The 16,505-nt window shown below is 34.2% G+C and overlaps 1 protein-coding gene across 3 annotated transcripts in view; it reads right to left on the bottom strand.

The window, feature by feature from the left end:
* Nucleotides 1-3,062: 3,062 nt before the first annotated feature.
* LOC125055126 (lysosome membrane protein 2-like) overlaps nucleotides 3,063-16,505 on the bottom strand; it is a 78,139-nt gene continuing 64,696 nt past the window's right edge. For all 3 annotated transcript variants that reach the window (XM_047657380.1, XM_047657381.1, XM_047657379.1), the window contains 7 exons: nucleotides 14,152-14,296; nucleotides 11,145-11,345; nucleotides 10,276-10,503; nucleotides 8,497-8,611; nucleotides 5,486-5,636; nucleotides 4,939-5,080; nucleotides 3,063-4,727 (listed from right to left, as the gene is read on the bottom strand). In XM_047657380.1, coding sequence (XP_047513336.1) covers nucleotides 4,155-4,727; nucleotides 4,939-5,080; nucleotides 5,486-5,636; nucleotides 8,497-8,611; nucleotides 10,276-10,503; nucleotides 11,145-11,345; nucleotides 14,152-14,296 — 1,555 coding nt within the window. In that variant the 3' untranslated portion in view covers nucleotides 3,063-4,154. The remainder of the gene's footprint in view (nucleotides 4,728-4,938; nucleotides 5,081-5,485; nucleotides 5,637-8,496; nucleotides 8,612-10,275; nucleotides 10,504-11,144; nucleotides 11,346-14,151; nucleotides 14,297-16,505) is intronic.

Genomic DNA, 16,505 nt, shown 5'->3' on the forward strand with positions numbered 1-16,505 from the left:
TGCTTAATAAAGTTATTTTACTTTTAAATTATAGTGTTCAATTCAAACTTGAGATTTTTATAATTACTTAATATAATTATATAATTAATCGATTATTTTTTCACATCCCTAAATTCAATACCTCACCAAAGCATCGGATCTATTCGATGTCTCGCATAGTAAACATCGATGTATATCGAATATCCCTAATAGTTTGAGCTTATAAAGAATCAGACAATGTCGAGAGGTGGCAGATTAAAAAACGATTATGATTGATTTTCAATTATAAACATCGCGTACTAAAATCGATTTTTTTAATAATCGATAATTTTTTCACATCCCTAAATTAACCAGGCTTCCATTCCACAGCAGTCTTAACAAAAAGTACATACATGAGTAGGCAAACAAATTTAAAATTAAAAAAAAAGCAAAACAAATCACTTACTACAGAAATAAAGTTAACAGAAATGAAATATATTTGATAAGAGTACATGGATATCAAAAGCTGGTAAGTAACATTACTATTAATATTTTTTTGGATTTTGTGTGTGTGTGTATGTGAGTGTGCATGTTTAAAAGATTTTTTTTGTTCTTAGTAGGGTAATCAAAAGTCGTATAAGACCTAAAGTATTCGTGAATGTACTGAATGAATGAATAGGTGTGCGTGTATATAATACACTCAAAGTGGGGTTGAAAGACGTTGTAAGCATGCACTGTACTGTGGTTTTGGAACCTCCTACCAAATTACGTATGTGCCTCTGCAGAATCGACATCCAAATTGGCTAGCATAATTTTTATGAGTTTTAAAACTGAATAGTTTGACTATCTCAGAACCCATAGATCGGGAAATTTAGTTTTGGCATGAAATTTAGTACGATAACAAAACATCTTAGATGTGTCCGGATTTATTAGACAATTGAGTTTTTTTATTCTTTGATTCAAAGTGGCGTTTGTGTTTTGGATGAGCTTATAAGCTAAACAATTCTAGTTATGTGTATTCGCTAAAATTATGGAAAAAATCGTTTACAGACAAGTATATTCAGCACTGAAACTGGACTTTAGTGAATACCAACACGGTTTTATAAAGGGTCGGTCGACTACGTCAAATTTGATCCTCTGTAGTCACTTCCTATCAGACTCTATGGCTAATGGATCCCAGGTAGATGTTATATACACAGACTATAGCAAATGTTTCGACAAAATCGACCACAACATACTTTTAAGCAAGTTATCTTCCATGGGTATACGGGGTAATCTATTCAGATGTTTCTCATCGTACGTAGAGAATCGATGTCAGACTGTGGTGTTGAATGGATACTCGTCAAGAACTAGATATATACCTTCAGGAGTTCCACAAGGATCGCTTTTGGGCCCACTTCTCTTTAATATATTTGTTAACGACATCACACATTGTTTTCAGTCGTCCAAAATTCTACTGTATGCAGACGACATGAAAATCATGAAACAGATTAACTCTGTCGCTGATGCACTCTCTTTACAAGAAGATCTGGACCGCTTTCAAAATAATTGCGTTCTGAACGAGCTCGAATGTATCTAAGTGTTACATTTGTACATTTACTCGCAAAGTCCACCCTATTGCCTTACCTATAAACTTCAAGATTCTATTTTAGTAAGAGTTGGATCTGTCAAAGATCTTGGAGTTATATTTGACAGCAAACTTCTCTTTGATCTGCATATTGAGAGCATCATTAATAAAGCCACAAAAGCGTTAGGTTTCATTATAAGAATCTCTTCCGACTTTCAGGAAGTTAAAACCATTAAAATATTATATTGCTCTTTCGTTCGTAGTCACCTCGAATATGCCTCACAGGTATGGAACCCAATATATAACATTTATATAGACCGCCTTGAAAGTATACAAAGAAAATTTTTAAGGTACATTCAATTTAAATCTAATTGTTACCTGCCTGACTATCATACACGCTGCAAAAAATTTCATATTTTGCCTTTAGCTGAGCGTAGAAAAATATCGGACATTACGTTCCTAGTGTCTTTATTTAATGGTGCGGCTGAGTTGCCAGAACTGTTATCTAGGGTGGGCCTGTACGCACCATCATTGTTTCTGCGCGGACCAAATTTATTGTACGTCCCCATAGCAAGAACTACATACAGAAAAAATTCTTACCTATTGCGAGCATGTCGTTCTTTTAATGTGGCATGTCGGGAGCTTAATTTGGATTTGTTTTGCACAAGTGTTACTGCAACGAAGAAAGCCCTTTGTGATCGATACTTTGAGATTTAGTTTTTAATTATAGCCTTGAGAGTTTTTTTTTTTCTTTTTTTTTGAGCGTTGGTGTGTAATGATGTGATAATGTGTAAGTGTGGAAACTGATAATTGGCCGTCATCATGTTAATTGTATATTATTGAACCTTTTTTAGCTGTAAGTTTCCCTAAAATTGTAAAATAAATAAAATAAAATAAATAAATAAATAAAATAATTACACATAAGGAAAAAGACGCAAGGAAGAAGTGGCTATTTGATACCTTCTTCCTTGCATAGTCCATGGAGTTTGTGATATCTTGAACTGATCGCTAAGATGTATAGATTTCTTACTGAAAAGGTTTTTGTTTTTAGGTGGAGTTTGACTGTGGGATATCTAAACGGTTTGCAATAGAGGCTTCTTTATTCTAAGAATTGGTTTTTGTACAAGTTCCAACTTATAAGTGCAGCTTTTGTCCCCATAGAATTTTCTTTATTATTTGCCTCAGATATGTATGTGATAGCCCTTTCTGCTAAGCTAATGCCTATCCTAGCTATCCTATCGCATAGTTTTTTGGTGTGATGTCTGTTCTGCCTAATCGTTTGTCGTAATTTGCTTTAAGGTTCTTTAGAAAATTGTTGCAGAAGTTTAAATATTTTTGGATGTTTTCCAGCGATTGTTTTACTGCGCAGTTTAGCAATACTATAAAATTGTATAGATATTTGACAATTCCGACATAGGGATCAAAATGGTGACATCAAGTGTGAGACAGAATACGACGTACGTGTATTCCGTCAAAATCATTGTTCTCTAAACAACTTGTGGGATTAAACAAAAAAAAACAGATAATATATTATAATCATTTAATTTCAATCCTTAAATTTATATTTACAATTAATTTACTTATATTCTCAGGTAGATCGGTTATTTAATATTTAATTTAAATATCACATATTACCTACCTTATACATTAACGGCAAGCTTAGTAAATCCATAGAACAATAAAAAGTATGGTATGCGTAATTTTAATAATATTTTATTGTTTAAAATTGGTATAGAACTTTTTGTTGTTACATGAACTTAACAGCACAATATGATAAAATAAAAATACCTAATCAATTATAAAATATTCGCCAGTCTCTCACTGTACAATAAGAATGAAATTCTGACACCAGTCTTAAATCTTATTTTAAACGGTTTAGCAATTTAGCCGCCTTAATTTTCCTAATTACCTTATTTATAGTGAGCAAACATTGAGCTTGGACTACCTAAAAAACTGACGCAAAATGATAATTCTTAAGTAGGCTTTAGAATAACAATGTCATGATTAGTTTATCTTACATCAATCATTGATGCAGTCGACAATAACCAAACAAAGCGATTTAATGTAAAAAGCGGGTATCACAAAAAATCGTAGAACCAAATGTGTCATTATACTACGACACTTTGAACTGTGAGGTCGTTGAGAAGATTTTATAGAAACATTAAAAATCATTGGTAATCTCGCTGGCGTAGTAAATTTTTGTCAACATCTTAGTACATATGGCAAATAATGAAATCGATATCACATTTCGTCCACAAAAATAATAAGATGAATAACTTTTAATTTCTCATAAAACGAAAAGCTGTAAATATAGACTAATTCTTAGAGGAGAAATTGTTACATTTGTTAATAACAATAAAGAAATATATATATCCCAAAAGATTACTAATAATACTAGACATATTATGTCATCGAAAGCGGGTAGTTTTAACTCAGCCCTTGACCGGCAAGGGTTTTAAGTTGGCAAGACAAAAATAGGGCTGTTTAAACTTATCTTCTGAGAGGAAAAATATCTCCATTATTCATCTGCCTCTTCATCACAGTATAAACATTTTGCAGAAAGAGACAAAGTAGTTTAGTTAAAACGCAATTAGACTTAGTAACTAACATCAATGATTGATCAACGATTTCACTTATCCAACTCCCGCAATGTATTCGCTCGATCACTCTCAGTATAAACATAATCAAAATCACTTCCATCATCAATTATTTCTAGATATTTACAAGTGCCATCACCTCTTACGTTATCATCACTTTCTCGCCTATCATAATCACTTTCCCTACCATCACTCTCACTCCTATACGCATCATTGACTTCCGAAGATTCAGGAACAATGAGGGAGTTTTTGCGTTCGGAATCAAAAATTCTTGTACCTACTTTATCGCTGATTTTATGTCCTAATTCTTTTAACTTATCCGAGGGTATTTTAATAAAAGACTTTGATTCTTTTTCATTATCCTCTGATTCTAAAGGCATTTCACATGGCACGTAGATATCTTTCATTTTGTCTTTATTACACCAATGTTTTTTGTGTTTGTATGACTTAAACATGATTTTGAATGTTAGGATGTAGACGGTAACGAATATCAGGATCGTACCAGAAATAAAACTCAGGTACATTATTGATTTTTCGACTATCGGAAGTATGTTTAGGTACATTTTGAAGCGCATCTCCATTGACGATGGTAGGCGGAACATTCTCTGTAAAGAAATGATTCATAAGTAACGTATGCCAGACAAAAAGTAAAAAGATTTCAACAATAATAAAGTTTCATAACGTGCGAAATTCTTTAATATAAGTGACATAAAAAAAATACATTATCGAATAAATAATGTTATTAATCCTGCAAATATAAACATTCAAATTTGGAACTAGACAACTAGCAAAAGTTAAAAATATACTAAAACTTACAATATCAAACCAGAGAAGCGGCAAGTAGATGTTGGAGAATCTGCCAGTGTTTCTGATACCGCTAATATCTTCCAAGGGCATATTGATCTGGAACTTGGCACTCACGTCGAGCGGAAGACCGGAGTCGGGTTGGATCCAGAACCTGGTTCAAAATTGGTCACTTAAGGCTGGCTCCACAACAAAATTTACAAGAAAACACAATTTTCGAAAGACGAAGTTGAAAAGCAATACAGCTTCTTTGGATAATTGAAGATACTGTAAAAAGAACTACTACCACTAGCCAATATCCAAAAGGAGTTTATGGTTCCCATATTTGTAATTATTTGCACAGCACATGTGTAAGTATGTTTGTATATCGTATCAAGACTATCTGGTATAGTCTTACCTAGGAAAGGTTTTAAAGATAAATAGGTAAATAAATGATACTTATCATAAATAGATTTTTGTTTTTATGTGTTCAGTGGACATTAAAACAACTATTTTCGAAAACAAATAAAATAAAGTCGGTTTTTTCGACTAAAAGGCAATTTGTAAAAGGCAAGTATACCTTGTTTCATGCAGTTCTTTATCCGGCTTCAAACCCTCGATCTTCGTGAATAAAACATCATCACCCTTGTAAAAGTGAGGGTAGGACAAAGCTATGGGAAACCCGTAGTAACAGTCGGATACATCCAATAAACCTTCCGGTAGACATTTACCTGAAAATACAGAAAAAACGCTTAAATCTATTACTTGTATTATGCTTGCCGGAGATCCCCACTTTCATCATCTGTACCATGGGAGCCGCATTTGTAGCAGAGCTTGATCTATTCGGTGGTGATCAATTTATAAAAAGAAATTGTTGTCCTATCTGATTCCTAATCCGCTGTTATTGGAAAGCATAAATTAATAAGAAAACCTAAATCGGATGTGTATTATTTTAATTTTTAGTAACTTTTATGTTTACTACGAGCCCTATGCAAAATAGTTCGTCTAGTATGGAAAGTAGTGCAAAGCGTAAAACATAGAAAGTAAAGTTAGTAAAAAATAAATCACAATTTGAGGAACATTTTTAAGTTTATTGTAATATAACTGAAATTCTTTCATGACTTTACATAACATAAAAAATTAAAAAAAACATAACACAAAAGTAGTTCGTCAAATAGTCATGTATTTTATAAAAGTAGCTTGTAACATATACTGCATTATTTATGATGTGGCAAACTTTTTTAAATAAATAAAAATGGTAACATAAGAGATTACTTAAGGCTAAGTAAAATATTTAAATCTGGCAACCTTTTTAGGTCTGTGCCTCAGATTTCTGTATATGTTTCATGATCATTAAATCTAATAGACATATCAACCTCCTGTGCCTGACCCACGCGACTTTTTTGGGTTTAAGGCTTTCCTCAAGATGTTTTCCTTCACCGTTCGAGCGAATGTTAAAAGCGCACATAAAAGTCCATTGGTGCACAGCCGGGGATCGAACCTACGACCTCACGGATGAGAGTCTCACGCTGAAGCTACTAGGCCAACATGCTTTATGGTAGGGGTGCCCACGATGCTAAATGGGGATTTACTCGAGTGTCATAGAGACCTATTGGGATGCAAAGCTTAGATAAAAAGAAGAAAAAAATGTTATATGATAAATTCCTTTTCATCGGTGGGGGAAGCGGCTATAGATAGTTAAATATGTAAATAAAACTGTTGCATGGACATCCTCGAGCGCGTCAGATATTGATAGCATCTATGCCCTACGTATTTTTAATAATGTACGTATGTTAATCTGATCGTTTGCATGATGCGGGTGGTTGTATTTAAGGGTTGAAAATTAAAAAAAAAAAAAATTATCGAGCGCGTCAGATTTTCTAAGGGAGTGTTAAGTGCACCAAAAAAAAGCTCTCATTCACTAATCTGACGATTTCGATGGGGCGCAAACCCACAGCCATTTTCTTAATTTGCAAAAAAAAATCGCAATTTTGAAATACTCAAGCGCGTCAGATTAAGATATATGTGGTTCATCTTTATGTTCTAAACGTACTGTCTCATAATCTGACGATTATCTAGAGGGATTCGCCTGATCTGCCAAAAAAAAATTAGAAAAACGGTTCACCTAAAGGGCCATCCCTGCAACTTCCCGCTAATTCCATTCCTGGGCGCTTAAAATTGATATTTTGAGCTCGCTGAGTTCAAAGAAATAACATTTCTATGCATTTGAGCTCTCCCAGCTCGAAAGTCTGATAGAAGTTTCATAGAACACTATTTTTGGAATTTTCAAACCGCAATAACTTTTGAATGGATCAAGCAATTTTCACGCGGTTGGCGGCATTCGACGCAGTTTTATCATCCTCATAAATAATTTTGCAATTTTAATTGATCGAACCACAAATTTTGGAGTAATCCCGAAAAAACACTTTTTCGAGTTTCTTTCGTGTACGATATCTCTCGAACGAATCAACCGCTTTTGACCAGCTTGGTGGCGATCGACGTGGTTTTTCAAGCTCAAAGGCGGATTAGTTGTTGAAGTTGATCGATAAAGAAACCACTTTAAAAAAAATATTTCTTATTTTTTTAAGATTTTTCAAAATTTCTCAAAATCTATCGGTCCGAATCGGTTCAAATTCACAGGAAATGTAATTTTGAGGGAAATATTTAGAACGCCGTTTAGTAGATTCCGATCAGTTTAAGGAAATGTAGGCATCACGCAGCTGCACGCATTTAACTTTATCGACGAATTTGTGTTATTTCGGCTTGCGGAAATCGTCAGATTATATATTTTTCATTATTCTTGAATTATTTCCTTCAAAATAAAAAAAAAATTAGCTACGCTCGAGAATGTCGAGATGACGTTTTTTTTTTACAACTTTGTTGCCCTCCCCTTTTTTCCGTCACTCTCAAATTGTCAGATTAGTGGAATATACACTTTTTAGGATGTAATTAACTCATCCTACCTTAATCTGACGCTCTCGGGAATTTCTGATGGTCAATTTTTTTTTACTAAACTGATCCTGTCTCCTTCACGTGCGGCTTTATATATGGGCCTCATATTTTGTGGAGGTACTTAACCGGGTACAAGGTATCCCCCTATATATTAATCTGCCGCGCTTTAGTAAATCCCGAAATCCCCTCTTGGGCTCCCCTACCATTACTTACAATGTAACGCTTGGGGGCCTCATAGCCTAGCGGTCTTATGAAGTGGCAGATAGGTGAGGGGTACCGGGTTCGATTCCCGCTTCGAGGGCAAGTTTTAATTTAATTTAAATTTGTTCTCGGCCTTTGGGAGGGTTGTGCGGTACCGGGCGAGTGCCTAAACCGTACATGGAGGACATGGTCGAAGTTCTAAGGCAAAAACGAATTATTAAAATTCCTATACTTGACGCTGGCTAATGCACAAACCGTGTCAGAGCCATAAAAAAATGTAACACTTAATTTCCTACCCTAAAGATGAGATTCAAAACTTGGCTCCCGTATGTCAAAATCCAACCTCTGACCTACTTTATTCATATTTAGCGTTCCGCCCCGTTTCTCAACTTAACCCTAAGGTAAGTCTATATTTTAGGGGACGTCATGAGAACTTACCGTGTCGACAAAAGCACTTGTTTTCCTCATTATGTTTTCCATTGTCCATCATGTGCTCGGGAAATGTATACATCACCCCTTTCAAACCATTTTTCTCGCCTTCTTTCACTGGGATCTGGAATTTTTTGATATACTTATTTATTGCACTTTTAATTGCTATTACATATTATAAATATTAATTATGAATCCATAATCACATGGGTTTCGGTCAAACCTCTTTATCTGTCTTTAATTTAAATATTTTTTTTATTAATAATACTCTATTCTGCCATTGCGTCCAGGGACTTTTTCTATCTTTTAAATAAATAAAGATACATTTTATTAATAACAGTAAACGTTCACGAATGGTGTGTTACGCGTATCGCGAAATATGCCCCGGCTACATCAGTAATATTTCCTCGCGAGACCCGCTCTTTCAGTTTTGTTCGTTTCGTTCCAGGCACGGTCTGTGCTTTATTAACATGTCCTGAAGGCCGTTACGGTCTACAGTCATCTGCATTTGTTGCTCCAGCCCTGCGATGCTGTAACTCACTTTTCGAACTCGCACAACGGTTTTCGCAGCGGCGGTCGCTCTCAAATCAGTCGTGAAGCAGTCATTTTATGATTTGGCATTCTAATAAACAATAAACTACAAGCTCTCTCCTTTTCGGAATGCCAAATCATAAAATGACTGCTTCACGGGTGATTTCAGAGCGACCGCCGATGCGAAAACCGCTGTGTGAGTTCGAAAAGTGAGTTACAGAATCGCAGGGCAGGTCGTGCCTGGACGATGCGAATATAGGGCGGCTAAATATATTTGTAAACATTTAGCTATCGCTGGCCAAGAGGAACAAAGTCGTAAAGCAATATTACTACTATTTTAATGTTTCGTCAATTCCGACTTTCTTGGGTGATGTACTATAACGTTTTTCAGAATATTTGCAAAACATTTTAATGTGAAAAACACAAGGATGTCTTTATTCTACGGAAATTATTTTGTGCACAAAGTTAGTAATACTACAAATTTTACTTTCCTGAAAGAGATGGCAACAACCATAAATATTTTTGGTTTATATTGTAATTCTACCAAATAGTAATAAAAGTTAATGCGACAGTTTAAAACAAATAAAGAGTGGTAAATCTCTGATTCACCAACGTGATAATATTTCCGCGAAAGAGTGGTAATAAATTATTACGTTCTAGACATTCGTCAAAATGTGCCATCGTAATGTGCGGTTACTGTGACGCCCGTAATTATGTTTAAAAATTTATACAATCGTAAAATGCCTTTGTTCTTCAGTCTTATATGACTTATGTACCTACAATAAATACATAACAACAATGACTTTATCTTCGAATAGAAGAAAAATATACTTTAATTTGATATATATCTAGTATACTGACGACTCATTGGTCTAGTGGTTAGTACCCCTGACTGCGAATCCATGGGTCCCGGGTTCGATCCCCGGCTGAGACGAACATCGATGTGATGAGCATTTGGTGTTGTGCTTAGGTCTTGGGTGTTTAAATATGTATTTATATGTCTATCTATCTATAATATGTATGTATATCCGTTGCCTAGTACCCATAACACAAGCTTCACCAGCTTAGCATGGGACTAGGTCAATTGGTGTGAATTGTCTTTAAAAAAAAAAGTATATGTAATGTACATAGAATCCTAGTGATAATAGCATTACCGTCTTTTATTTTTCTTGAAATAAATAGATTTTCCTTTTACGATTTTACTCCCCGGGGCAAGCGATATAGAAATAATCTTTTTGGTAAGAAAAACCAACTTACCAATGGCGCAGCCCGACACAGACTCTTTCTATAAAACAACAGAGAATCATTTTTCCCAATTGCACTCTTGAACTTCGTGCCATCTGACGCGTATTGCACGTTAGAGCAGTGTTTCTCAGGCCATTGCGGCAAGTCTGTAGAGCCTCGGTAGGTGTCAATCAGACCTGAATGTGTTAGCTCTGTTTCACCAGTGAATACGGTTTCGAAATCGCCATTAAAGTCGTACATCTGAAAAATAATCGCTTTTAGAAATTGTAATCACTCAACAACAGTATCAGTGTAAATCCGAAACTACTGCTGACATGTTTGAAAAGTTCGTAGACTAACATAGAAAAAGTCTTATTTTTATAGAATTTGATTTGATAATTCAATAGTATGTAGTTGCTAACGAGAGCGATACAACGATTATAGTGGTCATACATTTCGATACAATTGTTATAATACGATTTGTCTTTAGCCTCAAAGTAGGCTTTAATACGTAGGCTGTAGAATCGGCGATAAAAACTAAATGCATATGAATAAAAAAAAACTATGATATGATAATAAAATCGCATTGCATAGGAATCAAGTGCAATTCGACTTAGGGTCTTTACTTTAGAATGAAATATTCTAAACAGGCATGAAATACACATTATTGTCACTATCTATCAGCTATAAGCTATAATCGATTAAATAATATAATAGACAATACCATACAATTTATAAAAATTGTCAGCAGTTAAAAGGCAAATATGAAAAGAGTACTATACTTTAAAGGCCAGCACGAGCCCTCTGAACAGTGTCAGCGCCCATGGGCGGCGGTATGACTTCGGCTGGTTTGTTAACTCTTCTACATAAAAAATCTTTTTTGGACAAAGAATTGTACTCACCCGATCAATAAGGCCGAGTTTATCAAAATAGACCCATCCGGGCATAAACGTATGGCCCAAAGTCATGATCTCAGACTTGTAACCCATCATGAACTCTTTAGCTGTCATCTGGGCGAGTGGCTGGCTATTAGTGAATCCGATGATATTGTTCAAACCAAAACGCGTCACGAAACTTTGGCTGGAGACCACGTTTGCTATACTCTGAAACACCGATAGAGTTCAGTTTCAAAGATCACTAAAATCAAACATCATACTAAAACCTTCATGCTGAAGGCTCATATTAAAAACAAATGTGTGGTGATGCAACCATTTTAGATCTGGTCAGATTTTTGTATCTGTTTCATGATCATTTGTCTCTAATAGGCAAGTAGGTGATCAGCCTCCTGTGTCTGAAACACGCCGTCGATTTCGGCTAGCCGGTTTTCTCAGAATGTTCTCCTACACTGTTCGAGGAAATATTAAATGCGCACATAAAAAGTCCATTGGTGCACAACCGGAGATCGCACCTCAAGGATGAGAGTTGTACGCGAAAGACTAGGCCAACACTGAACTCTCTCTCTTATAAACGCGGATATATTACATACACAAAGACGATTTATTAATTGTCTATTAAGACTGGCCACCATGTTGACGATGCGCTTACCGCGGACTTCATGAGCAATTGTAATTAAAGCCATTGGAGGAAATAGGCTGTAGGCTGTTTTAGCCTGGAATGTTCTTTCTTATTGCTTAAAATGTCTTTGTTTGATATATGACGTTGGCAGCAATTAGTTTTAGAAAGATTTTAATCCAAATTATCAGTAACATCATTAATTAATAATTTAACTCGGTTTTTCTTAATGCTATTTTAATCATCCTTATATCCGGGTATACTTAATGTCTGTAATTATAGGCATAAGATCTGTTAACTACAGGTAATATTTTATTATAAATTATCCTAGGTAAATAATAACTGTACATCATAATTAATTGTAGATTTTTTTTCTAGAATAAAGTTCACAAATAAGACTGCGACTTTACGTGAATTACAATCTAGCCGATACAATAATAATGGTTAATACGTAATATTATGTTGACTTGAATGTTCATTAACAGTCTTAGTGTTGTAATGTTTTGACACTATTTATTTTTTATTTATTTATTTATTTAGTTTAAGCTTATAACATCACACACAGTACTAAAATTACTAATTATTTTACAAAATATCTCGCATCTAAAATGTGTGACAATTAATGTAAACATAAGTTTCACAAAAAAAAAAAATTAAATAGAAATAAAAATTACAATTAAAACATATACGATAGTAAAAGCACACAATAAAGTAAAAATAAAAATTACAGTGTGTCCAACGAACTTGGAAACAGAATTGTTTGGATGCATTATAAATGTGCAAGATAAAAAAAATCGTAATTATATTTTAAATTTATGTGCCAAGGTATCAAGAATATGTAGTAAATAGTATGTAGTAATTAATTGTTATTACACTTTTGATAATTATTTATACTTTAAATGTAATAAATCGCACTGCTCAGTGCAGTATTTTTATTTTAAAGTTTAAAGGCCCATAAAGGTTACAAGGAAGTGTTTATACAATTAATATTTGTAAAAAAATAAAAAAAGGAATAGCAGACATCTGAAGGTATCGGTTTCTGTTCCTTGATCGGATGTTAATAGGGAAGTGTAGCCTTCTGGCAGTGCCTGTCACACGCGGTCGATCTTTGGGTCTTTTGGCGCGTAAGGGAATAATGATGACGGTAAATTTTTACGATGCGCGCACACACCGTCACAAAAAACCGACACCCTGATGCTATAGTCAACATTTTAGTTTTTTCTATTGTTAGTGTCCTTTTTTCTACAAAAGTAGAATAAAATTTTTGACAAGATTTTTATTTTAGTACGCTAAAGAAGTATAAGGAATAAGAATGAGCAAATTTAATACATAAAAGAAACTATTGGTTAAAAGAAAAATTTTGACCTGCCTTAGAGTACGCCTAGCCACTACTAACAGCTTTTAATTATAATTTTGTATACTTATTTACTTATAATCTTACAGCTACACTGTATACGTATTATAAAAGAAAACACTTAAATGATATACAAAGCCAAAACACATTACATCCTTAGACAAAATATACGAAACAGAATAAATAGGTTTCAATATTCTAAAATTGCTTGGATGAATTTATAATTTTAACTGACTTCTAACCTATGGTGATTGTAAATTGACATTTCGATGTGTTAAGCAAGAAGTCATCGACATTTTACAAAGTTGCAATATTCGTGATTCCATCGATAATTTAGAAAATATCAATATCTACAACGTAATTCACCAGCATAGCTATAATAATGGTTTTGGACGTGTTTGTTTGGAATTGTTTGTTTCATTTATTCGTTTTTACCACTTACTGCTAGAGTAATCCAAAGATTTAAAAAGATTATAAACTAGCCATAGCGGTTTCATCCGTATATTATTTACGTATATTAGGTCATAGCGTCTTTAACTTCGATAAACGGTCACAAATTAAAATTAAAAATACTACCAATAGGTTCTAAGAACTAACTGAAAAAAAAAAAACAAAAAGAAAACCCTCGGCCCCAGATTTCAGTAACTGTGTCGTGTTCATTTTTAAAAATAAAAAAGTAGGTGATCAGCCTTCTGTGTCATAATCCGTAGACTCTTAGGCACTAACGCAGGTTTCATCACGATGTTTTCCTTACAAGCGACTGTTAAATTTACACATAGATAAGTTTGCTGGAATTGATACCAGCAAATATCTTGAACAAATGTCTTTGCCTGGGAGGGGGGGGGGAGTGACGTGTCGATCGCGTGATTGGTAAATCAGTTGACGTTTGTGTTCCGCGCTGCGCATACTTTCCCCCACTCCCTTGTCTAATGTTCAAGATGTTTGCCGGTATGTGTACACAGCCGGGACCGAACCTATGACCTCAGCTCAAGCCTTACCAAGCTCTTTAACTCTCATACTCTTTATAATATAAGTATACTTACAAACAAAGCGATATGCGGTAGGAATAATATGTCGTCTTCCTTGTTCCCCTCAGACAGTTCCTCAACCCAGGTCAACGGGTGTTTCGGTATTGCGGATAACGTCCCGTTATCGTTAAACTTAATTTCGCTGTGCTCGAGATGTTCCCTACAAAAACAAATACTTCAAGTTAGTGTACTGTTCTGTTTTACTCTTAGGGAAAGATTCAGCCAAAAACATATATCAAAGTCAAAATCATTTATATAGGTAACACAATGTATACTTATGAATGTCGAAAAAGAAATATGGGTTTTTTTATGGCTCTGGCACGATTTGTGCATTAGCCAGCGTCAAGTATAGGATGTTTTTTAATGATTCGTGCTTGTCTTTAGAAATTCGATGTGTGTCCTCCATGTTCTCCATGGTTTAGGCACTCGCCCGGTACCGCACAACCCTCCCAAAGGCCGAGAACCAATTTTAAATTAAATTAAAACTTGCCCTCGAACCGGAAATCGAACCCGGTACCCCTCACCTAGCTGCCACTTAATAAGACCCCTAAAATATAGGTTAAATGCTTCTAATTTTACATTAACTGCCAGTTCTCAAATCAAGCCTGGCCTGCATCAGGAGGGCATCAGGAGTCATAGTTCGCGTTTATTGACTCTAAATGTGATACAGCTATCTTTTAGCACAAGTTTCCTGGTGCAAGTAAATAAATAAATAATTTGGTACAGCTTATCTGTGACCTGTTTGAATATGTTGTTGTATGTATGATGATTTATTATAAGAACGTGTACTATACTTCGTAAGTGTAATTGGTATGTTTATTTACATATTTATAAAAGCATAAAGTTTCCAAGATGTTCAGTATTTTTAAGATATAATAGATTGAATTTGTGTTGAAGTTCAAAATCTTCTTCAGGTGCCACTTACTACACACGTGCCACAACCACAAAAAATTCAGGGATAATTTCCTCCCTAAGGCTGAAGCCCTCTTTACGACATTTTTCATAGAACGAATAAAGGAGATTATTAAAGGCAAGGTGTTTTTATTATGTGGATATTTTGACACCATAAGTTTTATTATAAATATCTTAGCTGTTCGTATTATTATGCCATTATTAATATGACATTAACATTCCTATTTTTATATGGCTGTTTAATCAATCTGAATGTACTTCCTTTGCAAATAAACAAATTTTATTATTATGGATACAGAAGCAAAATAGTTGAAATATCCATAGTTCATACAGACTGCCAATGTAGTGTTTAAGTAGTTTTGTAATAACATGTAATTCATTTAATAATCCTGTAATTAGAGATCACAGGAAACCGATTTGTAATTAATTTTAATATTGACTTCGCATGACCATAATATAGAATAATGACGTATAGTTATTTTTATATATTTTATACTAGCTGACCTGGCTAACTTCGTTCCGCCCTACAACCTTATAATATCGTTGTTACTTTAATTTAACTTATTTTAGAATTTAATTAATGTTAAGTATTACATTAATACAACTTTTTTGCAAATACAGAAATGTTTTATTGCTTGCCATTGCGAAAGAAGAATGGCAGTTTTACACATTAGGCATCTTCTCTCTAGCGTCAATATGGCGATACTGCATGTTAAGCACTTTCTGATATCCAACATCTTTTGATCAGGATCAAAGCATGGTTATGCATCTCCTCATTCACCTCAAGATCGGAATTTCTTGAACTGACACGAATTGGACGTAAAATGATGCGTAGTTTTGTCAACAGATGGCACCATATGGTTTTTGCATTCGTAAAATTAATTAATTTATTTATTGTTATTCGATAACTTATCCGATATTTTATTGCTTATTCTGCTATTCGGGACGGAAACAAATCCAACAAATCAAAAACCATGGCAATCGGTCCAGCCGTTCTCGAGTTATAAGTGTTGTAACAAACACGACTTTCTTTTATATATATAGATTATGTAACCAAATCCACAACATACAATTAATTAAATATAAGAGTCTTTCCTCCAACTTCTTTTGTTCCCTTTGGAGTAGAGTCTTGGGCCGTGGGGTTCAAGTGCACAGGCGTTAATTAAATATTTAAGTTGGCGCCTGGTAGATACGCAATACGGTGATGTAATGCCATCTTTAAAGGTACACAGCCACAGGGACCAAACTTTTTAAATTTGTTTTAATTTACTATTCAATTATTTTTATTATTACTATGTAGGTTAAGAAAATTGTAAACACTGTATATTTGGTTGTTATGTTTAGTTAGATTATATTAAAATAGAATTAAATAAATCGCTGAATTATATGATCGCTTAAATTAGGTATCTAACTATTTATAACGAATTTCAAGGGACATAGCATTTTTATTCGTTATA

This window comes from Pieris napi, chromosome 13, assembly GCF_905475465.1.
Source record: "Pieris napi chromosome 13, ilPieNapi1.2, whole genome shotgun sequence".
Taxonomy (NCBI): domain Eukaryota; kingdom Metazoa; phylum Arthropoda; class Insecta; order Lepidoptera; family Pieridae; genus Pieris; species Pieris napi.